The 14,710-nt window shown below is 36.2% G+C and overlaps 5 protein-coding genes across 6 annotated transcripts in view; 1 reads left to right on the top strand and 4 right to left on the bottom strand.

Annotated features, from left to right (window-relative positions):
* Positions 1-567: 567 nt before the first annotated feature.
* Positions 568-2,276, bottom strand: LOC107048193. Its single transcript, XM_015271260.2, has 2 exons — positions 1,981-2,276; positions 568-1,366 (listed from the first exon to the last, which is right to left on the bottom strand). Exons 1-2 carry the CDS (start codon positions 2,115-2,117, stop codon positions 898-900), a joined length of 606 nt encoding a protein of 201 aa, XP_015126746.1. The 5' UTR covers positions 2,118-2,276; the 3' UTR covers positions 568-897.
* Positions 2,277-2,461: 185 nt separating this feature from the next.
* LOC107048192 (tryptophan--tRNA ligase, mitochondrial) lies at positions 2,462-5,123 on the top strand. The gene is made up of 5 exons (XM_015271259.1): positions 2,462-2,495; positions 2,765-2,976; positions 3,064-3,240; positions 3,649-4,033; positions 4,381-5,123. The coding sequence occupies exons 2-5, from the start codon at positions 2,881-2,883 to the stop codon at positions 4,884-4,886; spliced, it is 1,164 nt and encodes a 387-aa protein (XP_015126745.1). The 5' UTR covers positions 2,462-2,495; positions 2,765-2,880; the 3' UTR covers positions 4,887-5,123.
* On the bottom strand, positions 4,878-8,052 carry LOC107048191 (reticulon-4-interacting protein 1, mitochondrial). The gene is made up of 4 exons (XM_015271258.2): positions 7,768-8,052; positions 7,284-7,507; positions 6,155-6,477; positions 4,878-5,730 (listed from the first exon to the last, which is right to left on the bottom strand). The coding sequence occupies exons 1-4, from the start codon at positions 8,015-8,017 to the stop codon at positions 5,343-5,345; spliced, it is 1,185 nt and encodes a 394-aa protein (XP_015126744.1). The 5' UTR covers positions 8,018-8,052; the 3' UTR covers positions 4,878-5,342.
* Positions 8,053-8,684: 632 nt separating this feature from the next.
* LOC107048000 lies at positions 8,685-12,478 on the bottom strand. The gene is made up of 5 exons (XM_015270948.1): positions 12,360-12,478; positions 12,031-12,294; positions 11,161-11,554; positions 9,410-10,160; positions 8,685-8,935 (listed from the first exon to the last, which is right to left on the bottom strand). The coding sequence occupies exons 1-5, from the start codon at positions 12,476-12,478 to the stop codon at positions 8,685-8,687; spliced, it is 1,779 nt and encodes a 592-aa protein (XP_015126434.1).
* Positions 12,479-12,689: 211 nt separating this feature from the next.
* The window catches only part of LOC107048188 (solute carrier family 35 member F5), a 14,415-nt gene continuing 12,394 nt past the window's right edge, over positions 12,690-14,710 (bottom strand). For both annotated transcript variants that reach the window (XM_015271255.2, XM_015271254.1), the window contains exons 5-6: positions 14,282-14,527; positions 12,690-14,126 (exon numbers count right to left, since the gene is read on the bottom strand). In XM_015271255.2, the coding sequence (XP_015126741.1) occupies positions 14,054-14,126; positions 14,282-14,527 (319 nt within the window). In that variant the 3' untranslated portion in view covers positions 12,690-14,053. The remainder of the gene's footprint in view (positions 14,127-14,281; positions 14,528-14,710) is intronic.

The raw sequence follows: 14,710 nt of genomic DNA, 5'->3' as shown, positions 1-14,710 counted from the left end.
ATTCGGGAATTTCCGAGCGTTCGGGGGAGTAACTGTACTTATTTGCTTGGCTTATTGAGGCGAACTGGTAAATTTACTCGAGTAACATTCCTTCGTGATTATTTTATTTTTTTAATGCCGTTTTTTCGGCAAAGATTCTTCTACTCAAGTTTAAAAAATTCCATTTGCACTGTTTTTCTTGTGAGCTACATTGAGAGCTACAAAAATTTTCCTCATGATGACTTCAATGAATTAAATGATTAAATGGTTGTTTAATTGAGCTGATTTTTGTACTGGAGAAAAACGCTTTTTCTATTTTCTGGGATTTTCAGCCATGATTTAGCTCATTAGAAGGGCTAATTTACTCGAATAATTTTTTTAATGTCTTTTTTTCATTCAAAAATTCTTCTACCGGAGTTTAAAAAATGCAATTTGCACAATTTTCCATTAAAAAAATTGAACAAGATCGACATATCCCAATTTATTCAATAGAATAAATTCTACTGAATGGGAATAGAATTTTTTCACTCATGATTTGAGCTCTGATGAAATAATCAATGATATAACGAAAAAATTGAAAACACTGGATTGTTCATGAATGCAGACAAACAGTTTATTAACAATTTTTTTTCTCAAAATTCTGGTATTGTTACATTTCTGTTTTATTTCTCCCATTCATTCGGACATTAAATGTTCGTTATGAATGGAAAAAAAGATTTGCAGGAAAATCTTGGCAACTCCTTCAGAGTTTGAGATATTCATCGAGAACTGGCGTTAGAATGGAATTGACTAACCGTTTTACCACTCCACCACTGAATTATAAAAAATGAAATAATTAAAAATTAAAATAGAAATTAAATTTCCTTAAAAAAAGGAAATAATTTCTCCCCTTTGCGAATCTATTCGAAAAATCCCAGATTATTCATCGTAAGCCCCACGTTTTCCAGCAACTACGCTGTACTTTTTGTCTCCCACACTCTCAACGCGCAGAACATTCGTATTGGGATGACTGGACAGTAGATAAACAAAGCTGTCGATCATCAAGCTCGATCTCCCCAGAATCTCGTGCGTCAAACGAACGGAGTACATGGGCCTTCCTATCGATCCGAAGATGTCATCGATCTCCCCGAGGAGCTCGTACTCGGGGTTCTCCTCGTCAAGAGGTGTAGAGGGGAGAATAATGAAGACTGGAGTGTCGATGTCCAAGAGGACGGTGGAGCTCGTCGACTCGATGAGCGCCAGGCCCATTGTTGCTATGACATTCTCCACTTTTCCAAATGCATGGTACAGGGTGGGGGCCGATGACTCGATTCTTAGGCTTTTTATTCGGGGGAGGAGGGTCGATAATTCACTGGAGGTGCTTCCCGGGCTTGAACAGTGCTCCATACTGTGCAATAAATAAACAAGTGGGAAAACAATCGATAATTTAAAAAACAATAGCTATATTTGAAACGAAAGATTTAATTCCGTCCATTCATTGGCGAACAATTGAAGCAAAAAAATTAATAAAATTGATGAAATAAAAATAGAATGAAGTGAATAAATAAACCGCAATAAAACTAAATCAATAAAAATTAATATATGAAAACAAATTTGTTCAACTCAAATGCAGTTTTTTGTTGAATATACGAGATTTTTTTTTTGTTTCGAAGAATGACGAAAGGTCTGCATTATTCCCTGTTAATACAATGTTGTAAAATTAAATCAACTTTTATTATAATTATAAAAATATCAAAAACTATCAATTTTCATTATCTATCGAAATGAAAAAATATTTGTCTAATATTTTTTATTCGGAAGTAAAAAAAAATCATGCAAAACTAAAAAAAAAAATTAAAAATTAAAAAGAACAAAAAAAAATTAATTGAATAAAAAAATATGGAGACATTTTTTGTCGATAATTCAATCATCCGCAAGGAAAATCTCTTGAAATTTCTTGTGCAGTCTGTCGGGGATAAATACACGAAATGGCAATGACCTCTGATATTTTCTTGTACTCACGTTTCAGTGAAATTGGAATTCTCATCCAAACCTTCTGTTTTCATTCTGGAACACGACGGTTTATCACTAATTTTCAAGTCCAGTGATAATTTTTCATTCTCATTAATCGATAATTTGGAGGGATTGATCGGCTCCATGATATTTTAATTTTTCAACAGAAAAGAAATCGCGTAAAATTAAAAACGATGGGGAAAGATTCTCCTCTAATCTCTTTATTCGGCTTCACTCTTGTCCGTTGTCCTCTGAGACATTGAATAATCAAAACAAAGTTGACACAAAGCGACGGGGGGGAGACTGATGAAAAAAATGCGTGCCAGTGACAATGTAGATCAATTCAACTCATAAAGCACTTAAAAAATAACGTTCCCGATTAATTTTTCTTTAAAAAAAAAATATTTGCATGAAAACTATACGTTATTCCACAATTCAAATTTTTTTTAATCATTTCGAAGCGGAAATTCAATGGAATGTTCATGAAATTATTGAGAATAATATCATAACATCATTAATTATTGGTATTTATGCATTATCCAATGCTAATTAATTTTTATAAAATGAAAACTTCAAAACTTCGATTTAAAAAAATATAAACAATTCCATAACATTGAAATTTTATAAAATATAATGATAATTATACTAATAATGATAATTTTATTATATAATTATAATTATAAAATTTCAATACTATGAAAAAATATATAATTATAATAATACATTTTTTTTTAACATAAAAAACTCCACAATATTGAATTTTCATCATTTTTGTTTTCCGGAAATCGAATAGATTTAAAAACCCGCGGGAAAGAGGTAAATTTCTAACCTCAATAAAATGTAAAAATCCACCTTAAGATGTTTACACGTAACATTCATGCCAACAAATAGCTGAATAAAATAATAAACATGTTGTCAACAATAAGAAACAGTAGATCTGTCTTCGCGAGTGCAAATAGACTTTCTAAATCGACTGGGGCATTAAATCGGTGTAACAGCGAGAAGGTAAGTCTCACTAACGAATCCAACATTTTTCATTCAACATTTTCCACAATTTTAGTTACGAATCATTGAACAGTTGTTGATCCACAGGCCAGGAAGAAGGATGAGGCGAATTATCCGGTGAGGATTCTGTCTGGGATTCAGCCAACGGGTGCTATTCATCTCGGGAATTATCTGGGCGCTGTGAGGGAATGGGTTCGGTATCAGGAGATCCACGAGGATGTTGTGTGGAGCATTGTTGATATGCATGCAATAACAGCTCCTCAAGTAAGTTTATTCAATTAATTAATCGATTAATTCCTTCATTTATTCATTCTCATAAATGATTAATTCAATCAATTAATGAATTAATTAGCAGATGCTCTTCCCAATTAATTGCCTTTATCAATATTAATTACTTAACTTTATCAATTGATTTTTAAAAAAACTACCAAAATTATTCAACACATTTACCGAAAATTTACCAACACTGGCTAAACATCCTTAATTTCGAGTACCAAATTTTCATCACCAGAAGTCGATTTGGATTTTTATATAATACAGAGAGCCATTCGTAATTTTCAAATAATATTTTGCAGGAAATTCCTCACTCCGGAGGTTTTTATTCTTCATTTCACTTCTTTCAACGAATAATAATGTTTTTACAAGTCGTTATTTCCACTTTGCTTCTTGCAGGACCCCAAGGAATTACAGGATAACATAATAAAAATCACTGCAACCCTCCTGGCCTGCGGTATAGACCCTTCGAAGAGCATTCTCTTCCAGCAGTCGTCAGTCCCCATGCACGCAGAGCTCGCCTGGGTCTTTGGCAGCATGACGACCATGCCAAGGTTGTCCCAACAACCACAGTTCAAGGAGAAGAGTGAAAAACTCAAGGACATTCCCCTGGGGCTGTTCACGTATCCAGTTCTGCAAACAGCTGATATATTGCTTTATAAAGCTACTCATGTACCTGTGGGAGAGGATCAGATACAGCATCTGCAGTTGGCACAACATACAGCTCAATTTTTTAATGTTAAATATGGAAATACGTTTCCAATGCCTGAGCCACTTATCAATAGTTAGTATTCTTTTTTTTTCGTTCATCAGTGGAATTCTTTGAGATTTTTTAATGATTACCTTTGAATAGTGAATTTTTTGCGGATTTTCATAGAGATTTTCTTATAGGAAACATCAAAAAGCGTAAAAAAGTCTAGATATCAAGATATTTAACAAGAATATAATGAAAATTCTGCCAGAATGGACTCAACTAGAATGAGTATTCGATTAATATCATATTTAATTGATTTAATTAATTATATTATTCATATTCCATTCATTACGTAATCATTCATTTCCAATTTAGTGAATTTAGCTCATTTTTAATTCCTTGGAAAATTTTTTTTGACTCGATCCCATTATTTTCAGAATCAAGTGGACGAATAAAATCCCTGAGAGAGCCCGCGAAGAAGATGTCTAAGTCGTCAGAGTACAAAAAGAGTAGCATAAACTTGGTGGACCCCCCAGAGGTAATTCGGGAATACTTGAAGAAAGCAGTGACAGACTTCACGTCTGAAGTGACGTACGACCCGGCGGAGCGTCCAGGGGTGTCGAATCTGGTGATCATCCACTCGATATTAACAGATAAATCCCCTCAAGAAATTTGTGACGAGGCACAAGGGCTGAACACTGGGCAGTACAAGCTCCACCTCGCAGACGTCGTCATAGAGAAGTTGAGACCGATCAGGGAGAGGTACGAGGAGCTGGTGAACGACCCTGGATATCTGAATGAAGTCCTTAAAAGTGGGACTGACAGAGCAACTGAGATTGCTAGCAGTTCCTGGTCTGAGGTGAAGAGTAAAATCGGGTTTTCTGGGGGAATTTTGTCGAGAACGGCGAAGGAAGTTGAGAGGAAACATGTGACGTCCGTTTAATTTAGATAATTTATTAAGAAAATAATTTATGAATTGTTGAATGTGAAGTGGTGAAGGAGAATAAAATGATGAAGGATCATTTCGTGAATATCTTTGGAGCGAGGGGGTCTGGAGAAAAATTTCAGAAAGCAATTTTGTAGTGAATTTTGTGAGCTACAAAAAAGTTTCTGCGACATTTTTTGATCAATCCAATGGTTTAGGAGATATTCACGAAATAGTCTGCACGAAATTTCTGGACATTGTTGAATTTTTGAAAAAACACACAGATTATTTTGAAAATACTTTCGAACCCAGGGGAGTTGTGAGAAAAAGTCATAAGCCATTTTTTGTGAAGAATTAAATTTCCGAAAAGAAATTCTTCTGACTTTTTCCTCTAAACCCTTCAGCTTCAGCGATATTTACCGATGAAATAATCCGATTAAATTCCTTCGACTTTTATCACTTGATTACAGCTCTCTATTCACTTTTATTCTTCATGTCAATGACTAGTTTTCCTCTGAGATGACCCTGTAGGGTCCTCTCATAAGCCCTGGGTAGGTCCTCAAAGGGATAAACCTTCTTCACAACTGGAGTGATCTTTCCATCCTCCACGAGTTCCTGGAGAGTTCTCATTCCTGCTGAGGAGGGAGCGAAAAATCCCCACTTCACGAAGCTCTTGTTATCTTTGAGGGGGATGTTGTATTTCAGAAGGTCAGTGAGGTTCTTGAGGGCTCCTCCGACGTAGCCCAGCTCGTCGATGTTCCTCAGGAGAGGGGAGTTCAGGGTTATGTAGGTGCCACAGTCGTATCCCTTTTGTTTTACGAGGTCTGGGCCCTGGTTGGCGCAGTCCAGGATGATTTCATATCTAGAAATGATTAGTGATCATTTATAGAAATTATTAGAAATGATTATAATGATTATCATTATCCCATCTCTATGATTAATGATTATCATTATCATTATCATTCTAGAAATGATTAGTGATCTGGTTTGAAAGTTGAGTGCCTACGTGAAGCACTCAGAAAATCCCATGGAGTGTACGGAGTGTATCACAGGGACTCACGCAGGCATGTGAATAACCATTGCCTTAATTAGTTCTTCAATTACTCATTAATTATTTTTTAAAATGAAGAGTACACGTGAATTATCAAATATTTAGAGGGGTCAAAGCGACATAATGCCTCTCATGTTTAAAATATAAACCTAATAATTGATTAACCATTTTAAATTCCTGAAATTCTCTCTGAACTCATAGCGAAAAGTTTATTTATCATTAAAAAAACACTCACGGTCCTTCGCTCTTGATCAATTCATCAGAATCCTCAGCCTTGTAATCAACAACAATATCAGCCCCCAAATTCTCTAGCACATTGACAGCGTCACTGCTGCAGGTGGTGACGACCTGCATGTGCCAAGCCTTCGCCAGTTGAATCGCGAGAGTTCCAACTCCCCCAGAACCCCCCAGGATCAATATTCTCTTGTTCAAGATCGTTGGGAGAGAAGTCTTGTAGCACAACCCTCCAGTGATCCATAATGCAGACCAGGCGGTCAAGCCCGCGTATAAAATACTCGCTGCTTCGATGTAGGATAATTTTTTTGGCCTCAGGCGTACCTAGAATGATAAAAATAAATTATAAATTTTTACTACAAAAATGATCAATTAAGGCCCGCGTGGACTATCCTGAGAATATGATTTTGGTTGTTTTTTTTATTTTTATAATCTGAAATTATCTCCAATTGCTAGTCAATTTTACGTAGCCCTGGAGTCTGAAAATTATGATTGTACAATCAAAAAAACGTTGAATAAGAGCTGAACATTTTCAAACTGTTTTTGAATAATATTGAGAAATAAACCCGTTAGGGAGGACATTGCAAATTAATAATTTGCTGTATCTAATGGCTGTCAGATCGTTAGTACGATGATAAATTATCGATTCACTATTTCCTCTCTATCGGAGTGATTTCTTAATTTTTTTTTTAATGTTTTATTTCTACTTTTTTTATTGCACCCGGGCCTTAAATTGAAAAATAACAAGAAATCATGACTTTTTGAAGAGGAAGAGTGGGGCAAAATGAAACAGTCGAACAACGACTGACGCAATGCAAGCAAAAAAAATTGTCTTCATTAACTTTCGTAATATGAATATTAAAAAAAAAATTGTTTTGCTTGAATTGCCCCCAACGTTCGTTTTTCGACTGTTACTTTTTGCCCCACTCTCCCCTACGAAATTATGAATAAAATTACAGGAAATCATAAATTTCGGATGTGAAAATTATGAATAGAACCCAAAAAGTGATGAATATTCAATTAAAAAATTGTGAATGAAATCATAAAAAATCGAGAAAAGAAAAATGCCAAAAAATCATAATTTTTTAATTATGAAAAATTGGAATTCTAGAGGAGAAAGGGATAATCACCAAGTCATTGCTGATGATCACATGTGTTGAATGACACCCCTGACGCTCCACAGGCACCACCCCCCACACTTCATCCCCCAGTTTGAGAGAATCATCGTGAATTCCATGTCCTTTTCCAACGACAACTCCGGAGAAATCTCGTCCCATCGTCAGGGGGAACTCAATGTCGGTTTTCATGCGCCTTGCTGTTCTCATTAGGTTCAATACTTTTGCTCCATAACCATCTGCGAAAAACAATCGACGATTAATCCATTATTTTGCTGGATATCTTCAAATACAACGGAGATAGACGATTTTTCATGAAGACCTTTTTTGTAGCTCTTGAAATTCCACGCAAAAAAGGTTCTATCGAAAAATTCGCTATCTCTCCTCGATCTCCAGATATCCCCCAAAAACAAATGTTAACAAAATTCCTCATTTCGATTTTTCTTCGTTTTCGCTTCACGACTTAAATTCCTCGAAGACGTTATTCTCTGTGACTTACGGAGCATTGCAACGTCGATGGGATTGACACTGGCAGCTTCAACCTGGACGAGGACGTCAGTGGGCCTCGAGATGACCGGCATCCGGACACTTGACAGCTTCAGCTCCTTCGTATCCCCGTAAGAGTGAATCTGCCAGGCCTGCATTCTCTCCCCAGGGCTCTCCTTCATCTTCGTCGAGGGCTTCGACACATTTCTAAATTGTGTCAATTCCGCTCGCACTTTACTCCCGGGAAGAAATCGACGAAACATTTTTTTCCTCTTTCTGATTCTGTCGGAGCTCTCGGCAGAAGGTTATGTTTTGTTATTTTATGATTGGGGTAAAGCTAGATTCATCAATTCCAAATGAAACAACGAATAAATGAAGAGATGAAGTCTGAGGTCTCTCAGTTCCACTCATCATTTTTATTTTTAATTCACTATAATTCATTATCAAAAATTAATTCTAGGTGGAGTTGTGGCGTCTCTTATTTCCATTTATTTATTTTTCATTTTTGTTAGAAAAGAGAAATGAATCGGAAGATATTTTTTAAGAACTTCAATCATTCTTCAAGGCGAATAAATGAAGAGATGAACTCTGAGTTCTGTCGGTTTAATCCATCATTTTTATTTTTAATTCACAATAATTAATCATCAAAAATGTGCAATTGATTAATTTTAGGTGAAGTAATGAAGTCTCCTCTTTCCATTTATTTATGTCTTCTGTTTATTTCTTTCCGGTTGAAGTTCGAGTCCTTCTGCAGTTGCGGCAGACACGCTGAAGATCAAGAAAACTACAAGACAATAATGAGCTCTCAATAAATATCGCTGAATCCAAGAGGAAAGTGATTAATTAAATTAATCAAAAGGGAAATTAATTCGGAGATATTTTTTACAGGCTTTAATCATTCTTCAAAAAGAAGATATTTTCGCCTCAAACCTATCGCATGTGGTGAATAAGTTGTTGGAACGAATAGAAGAACAATAGGTCTAATTTTACCGATTGCAACAGCAGACTGTTCATCACATCAAAAGTCTGTCGAAATGCCTCTCGAAACGACAGCATTGCGTAATTTAAAAAGTACTCCACGTAGTTAAGCTCCTCGTAGTAGTCGTTATCCTCATAGTAAACGTTTTCGTAGAATGCTTGGAGGAGAATTATCACGAAGTAAATGGCGATTCCACATAAAACTGCGACAATGACAATCCAAACCGAATTAAACAAAATTACAAACCTAAACGTGACGATAATTCTAAAAACGTGTGTCAATTCAATTTATCCTTCAATTTATCTCGACAACGAGCCATTTCACGACAAAACGTCATAAGATGTTTTTTGTAGATAATTCCCTCAGCTACAAAAAATGTTCCAACATATTTTCTCCCAAAACCACTCATTCCCGAGATAACTGCACAATTACCAAGACTCCCCAAGTTTTAATTACAAAAAAGTGCAGTTGAACTATCAATCTTCAATCATCAATTACTCGAGAACGGCGGAGTCAAATTCCCCAATTTTTCTTTCATTTTCAAGGTACCTTTTCCCTCTTCAAAACTAGCCCTGACCCATCGAAATCGTATCACTTTGTTCGGAGATATTGACAATTGAAGACTCGAATTTCGTTCAGAAGTTAATTCATCTATTTAATCTGTGTAATCTCTCACCAAAAGTTCTAACTTTGGGAATTTTTCTTTCCTCGGCCTTCTCGCACAGCCCCAAACTCTTGTCCTCACCCAATGACGCAAAGATGAAGGAATTATTCCCGCTTTTATCCACTCGAGAGCTCCCCTGATTCTTCAGGGGCTGTTGAGCGTTCAATTCTCCTGGAAAGGATCCACTTTTACTCCCAAACAGTTCCCTCATCTCCGGACTCTCCTGATCCCTCGTGTTGTTGATCATGGAGGAGAGGACAGTGCAGTGCTCCAAAGTCCTCAACTCCAGGGGACTGAGTCCTCCCGAGTTATCCTCCTCGGACCTTCTCTTCTTCGTCTCTGGGGCTCCCATCCTCTCGTGGCTCTGTATTTCCCTCCTGTAATCATCCCCATCGCCCTCCCTCAGACTTCTGTAGTAATTCCAGTAGTTCTTCGTCAGCAACTCCTGGGTCTGGGCTGACATGGTCTCGTTGTTCTTCGTGTTGGAATTTTTTCGGCTCAGATGAGGGGTTTTGTGGCACTGGGATGCACTGTCTTCGGTGATTCTCTCGCTGTCGGGGACTTCCGAGTCCCCAGAGTTGAGCTGGTGGGGAATTGTGACTCTGCAGTGGTCGAGGGAGCCTTTTCCCTGGGATCCAGAGAGATTTTGGGGGTAGTAGATTGCTAACTGGGGGGTGAGCTCGATTTTCCCCTGGGATTGGGGGGATATCTGGTAGCTGACCACTGGGAGGGGGATTGTATTCATGAAAACACCGTTTGTACCCTAGAACATTTAATATCAATCTGAAGTTGAAGAGATAAATTCACAGGTTTATTTGGGAATGATAAACTCTAAATCCTAGGAATGGTATTTCTCATACAATTCTCCGTCTCATTCTTCATCATCTTCAAAATAACACTGACGTTTTGAGCCTGTTTTTAGCCTCTTATTTTTAGATAATTCTCTTACTCTTTTAATAATTCTTATGTCACAACAAGAAGCTTCGTAATGATAAAGTCCCAATGGAAATGCAATTATTCAATTGTTGAAAATTAAATCCATCAAAAAACTGGGAAGACAATCGTGTTTGTTAGCAAAAATGACTTTCACCGCTTCTCATCATTTATCTTTTTTTTTGTTCTTTTATTGTTTCAATTATTTTTTATTGTGCGAGCAATCTTTAGTCTTCCAAGGAAGGCGAAAAATCAAGCGGTCTCAGATGATCGATTAAAAGTAGAGTTGTACATTGATGTCTCTCGTCCCTAATTATTTTTAAAACATTTTTCAATCGATAATTCATTACCAATTGTAGAAAAATATCTTCCTCGACGTCACAATACATTCAGATGATTTTTTTACAGTTATTATTCTGGATTTTTCTCGTTGACAGCTGTGACGTTATTAAAATAATTCTCTGGGAAAGTGGCAAAAGAAAATTTCAATTCGTCTCCTACAATTGTTCATTAATCCATTAACGACTCTTTTGAATTTTCCTAGTAATTACTTTAATTGCCATCCCAGAGACATTGACGAAGAAATCTGCACATAAATCCCTGTTTCACATGTCCTCCATTCCCGCTTGAAATCAAATAATCTTATGTGGAAAATTTATCTCCACATTTTCCTCCCAACGCAATCCTCCCAGGAATATTTATGTACAATAAAATTACGAGCATTCCGCGAAATGCTTGAACCCCTATTCTCCCTCTACTCACAGCAAAGACAATTATTCAATGAATGAATGAGTGAATGAATGAATGAATAAATGAAATGGAGGATTTACTTGACATTCACAGGAGGAAGGCTCCGACTGCACATTAATAGAAGCATTCGAAACGATGGTGAGCTTCGAGAGAGGAATGGGAGCCTTAAAATCCTTCTCTCCCTCACATTTTTCGATAATTCTCGAATCCCCCAGTTCGACTGATTGAATTTCCATTGTGTTTTTATCTCTCAATTCCACTTCACATCTTTCAAACGGCGATATATCATCCCCGGGTGCAGTTTGCGTCGCAATGCTCTCAATCCTCTTTAACTTCATGGGATTTGCCTCGCACCGAAACGAATCGTAGTTATTCCTGGAAACTGGTGCACCCGAGGAATTTGATTCTGGTGAATTCGAGGGATATCTCGGTGGAGGGTCGACCGGTGTGGACTGCGGTTTCTTTGATGTCACTCTGGTGATAATGAGGAAATTAATGATCGACGGGCAACTAATGCGATGGAGAACAGAAGAATTCAGGGATTTAATACAGTTCTTCGTAAATATCTCTAAAACTACGTGGTTTTAGAGAGAAAGTCACAAGAACATTCTTATAGCTTATGAAAATCTCTATAAAAAATTATCTTTGATATTTTTCTTTAAACTCCATAGTTTCCGAGATAATTACAAAATAGAACAGCACTATTTTTCAGGAAACTGTGAGAATTGACAACAGGTTTAAAAACCCATGCAGGCTATTTTGCTAATATCTCCAAAACTACGGGGCTTATGAAAAAAAGGCAGAAGAATCCTTTCGCAGCTTATTAAAATCTCCACAAAAAATATTTTCTCACATTTTTCTCAAAACCCAAAATTTTGCGAGATATTCACAGCGAAACAGGACCACTTTTCAAGCAATCAAATAGAAACTGTGAAAAACATAAAATTCACTTTTTGAACCGAGGATCTAAACAGCCAGGTCGTCTCCTCGGTGGATAGTGTTGAGTCGACACTTTGGGGCACTGATAATCGAAGAAACTCCCCTGATAATTTTTCTCATTAACATTGGAACTGATTGAATGCGGTCGAGTTATCGAGCGACTCCTCCTGGGGGTACCCCCCATGAAAATATCACAGGCTGGTTCACTGATATCCGAAATATTGTCTGTCGTCCGGCGAGAAGGAATTTTGGGCCACGAGGGATCTGCCGGCACCCTAAACCCCGAAAATCAACCTTCAAGAACTCAATTACCCCAATTTATCGAGCAAATTTCACTCACCGTAGGGAAGTAACATTGTTGTAGTTTTTTTCTGATGAAAAATTTTCGTTATTCACATTCATACTCAAACGAAGGGAGCTGGAGTCATCGTGACTGTTCATGTCGAAGGGATTTAGCATCGGGGGATTTTTTATGGAGCAGAAATAATTAGAAAAATAATTGGTTCAGTGTCAACTGTCAATTACAGCCCATGAGTTCTTCATTGCGTGAATGTAGCTCATTATAAAATGACGATTTAAATGGGCAGAATTAATGTTTTTTTAGATGTTTTTGGGTAGCTTTTAATACTTTTTTTTAAAGATGGGAAAAGGGATAGAATAACAATTCTTCTTTACTCGTATAATCTTACTATATTTCTTTTCTCAACAATGCAATAAGTATATTTACAATAAATTTACAGGTATATTTAGGAACGATAAACTCTAAATCCTAGGAATGGTATTTCTCATACAATTCTCCGTCTCATTCTTCATTATCTTCAAATTAACATTGACGTCTTGAGTCTACTTTTAGTCTCCTACTTTTAGATAATTCTCTTACTCTTTTAATAATTCTTATATCACAACAAGAAGCATCGTAATGATAAAGTTCCATTAGAAATACAATTATTCAATTGTTGAAAATTAAATCCATCAAAAAACTGTGAAAACAATCGTATTTGTTAGCAGAAATGACTTTCACCGCTTCTCTTATCATTTATCATTTTTTTTGTTCTTTTGTTGTTTCAATTATTTTTTATTGTGCGAGCAATCTTTAGTCTTCCAAGGAAGGCGAAAAATCAAGCAGTCTCAAATGATCGATTAAAAGTAGAGTTGTACATTGATGTCTCTCGTCTCTAATTATTTTTAAAATATTTTTCAATCGAAAATTCATTACCAATTGTAGAAAAATATCTTCCTCGACGTCACAATACATTCAGATGATTTTTTTTTCAGCTATTATTTTGGATTTTTTCTCATTGACTAGATTTTACAGACAATTTATGGAGAGCCGATTGAATTCCTTAAATTCAATGACAGTTGTGACGTTATTAAAATAATTCTCTGGGAAAGTGGCAAAATGTAAAAATTTCAATTCGTCTTCTGCAATTGTTTATTCACCTAGGGAACGACATTTGTCTCTAAAATCAACATTCAACAAGATGCAAAAAACATGTTTCTCTCCTTTTTACATTTTCCCACTTCCTCATACTGAATTCACCATTAAAACATTAATTAACACCTTAAATTCGGTTACTCAATCAATTTAGAAATCTTGGTCTGGATTAGCAACAATTATTTTGATCATTCCCTCGAAGAATTACATAAATATCTCACTGACAGTGTCTTCAAGTAATTACAATTAATTATCTAATGTAAATCTGCGTTGCAATCCTAAATTAAATTCTTGTAAGTACTGGAATACTAAACAGTGTCATAAATTCTCACTCAACAAAATAATGAAAAGAAACTAGTACTCAAACTCGGGGATATGCATCTGCTCCTGAATAATTCGAAACAATTACTCAAAATCACATTGATAATTACCACCTACTCTTTATGCTGCTGATTCGTTAAATTATCGGAACTAAATGCAGTTATTATGCTGATAAATCAGAGAATATCGATAAACCGGGTGGAAATTTAAACGAAGTGGACTTCAATTATGCACCTAGGGGCTAATTGATTTCTCTCACGTAGAATTTTATTGTCGTGTTAAGCCTCGTGGTCTTCGCCGTGGTTAATACCGATGAGAGATTCAGTTTGTTCAGCTTCTAAATCTGGTATCCTAAACAAAAATCGTCCCACGAAATTAATAAATTTTCTGCACAATGCTCCTCATTATGGAGAAATTATTTATTTAAATTGAATAAACTTGATTTTGATCAAACGAATAAACATTTTTTTAAATGCAAAAATTTTTTTTAAATAAATGAGACTCACCTCATTGTTCGGCTCTTCTTAAACAACCAAGAGTAAAAGCTCTTGATCAAATCCATGACAGGATCCCAGTTATCATAATGCGACAGTAACGATACTGTTATGAATGCAAGCACCATGGGTACCATGCCGAGATAGAAAATACACGAGTATTCAACTTTCTTGAGAAGTACATCGGCAATCATTGACATGGGCATTGACAGGCTGACAGCTAGTGTTGCTAGCAGAGAAGACGTCAGAAAACAGCCCCTGCAAATATAATTACAATTATTAATAAGGCCGTGACTATTCGCACCATTGCGTGAATCACTCCCGTACACTCCATACACTGTATAAGGCCTAGGAAGTGGAAAAACGCAATCCTGATGTATAAAAATACAACTGCGTGAAACACACAGATGTATAAAAATACAACTGCGTGAAACACACAGT

The sequence above is a fragment of the Diachasma alloeum genome, unplaced genomic scaffold (genome assembly GCF_001412515.2).
Source record: "Diachasma alloeum isolate Michigan unplaced genomic scaffold, Dall2.0 Dall_scaffold_00185, whole genome shotgun sequence".
Classification (NCBI taxonomy): Eukaryota; Metazoa; Arthropoda; class Insecta; order Hymenoptera; family Braconidae; genus Diachasma; species Diachasma alloeum.
Note: the sequence above shows the minus strand (reverse complement) of the source record. Positions and strands in the feature narration are given on the sequence as shown.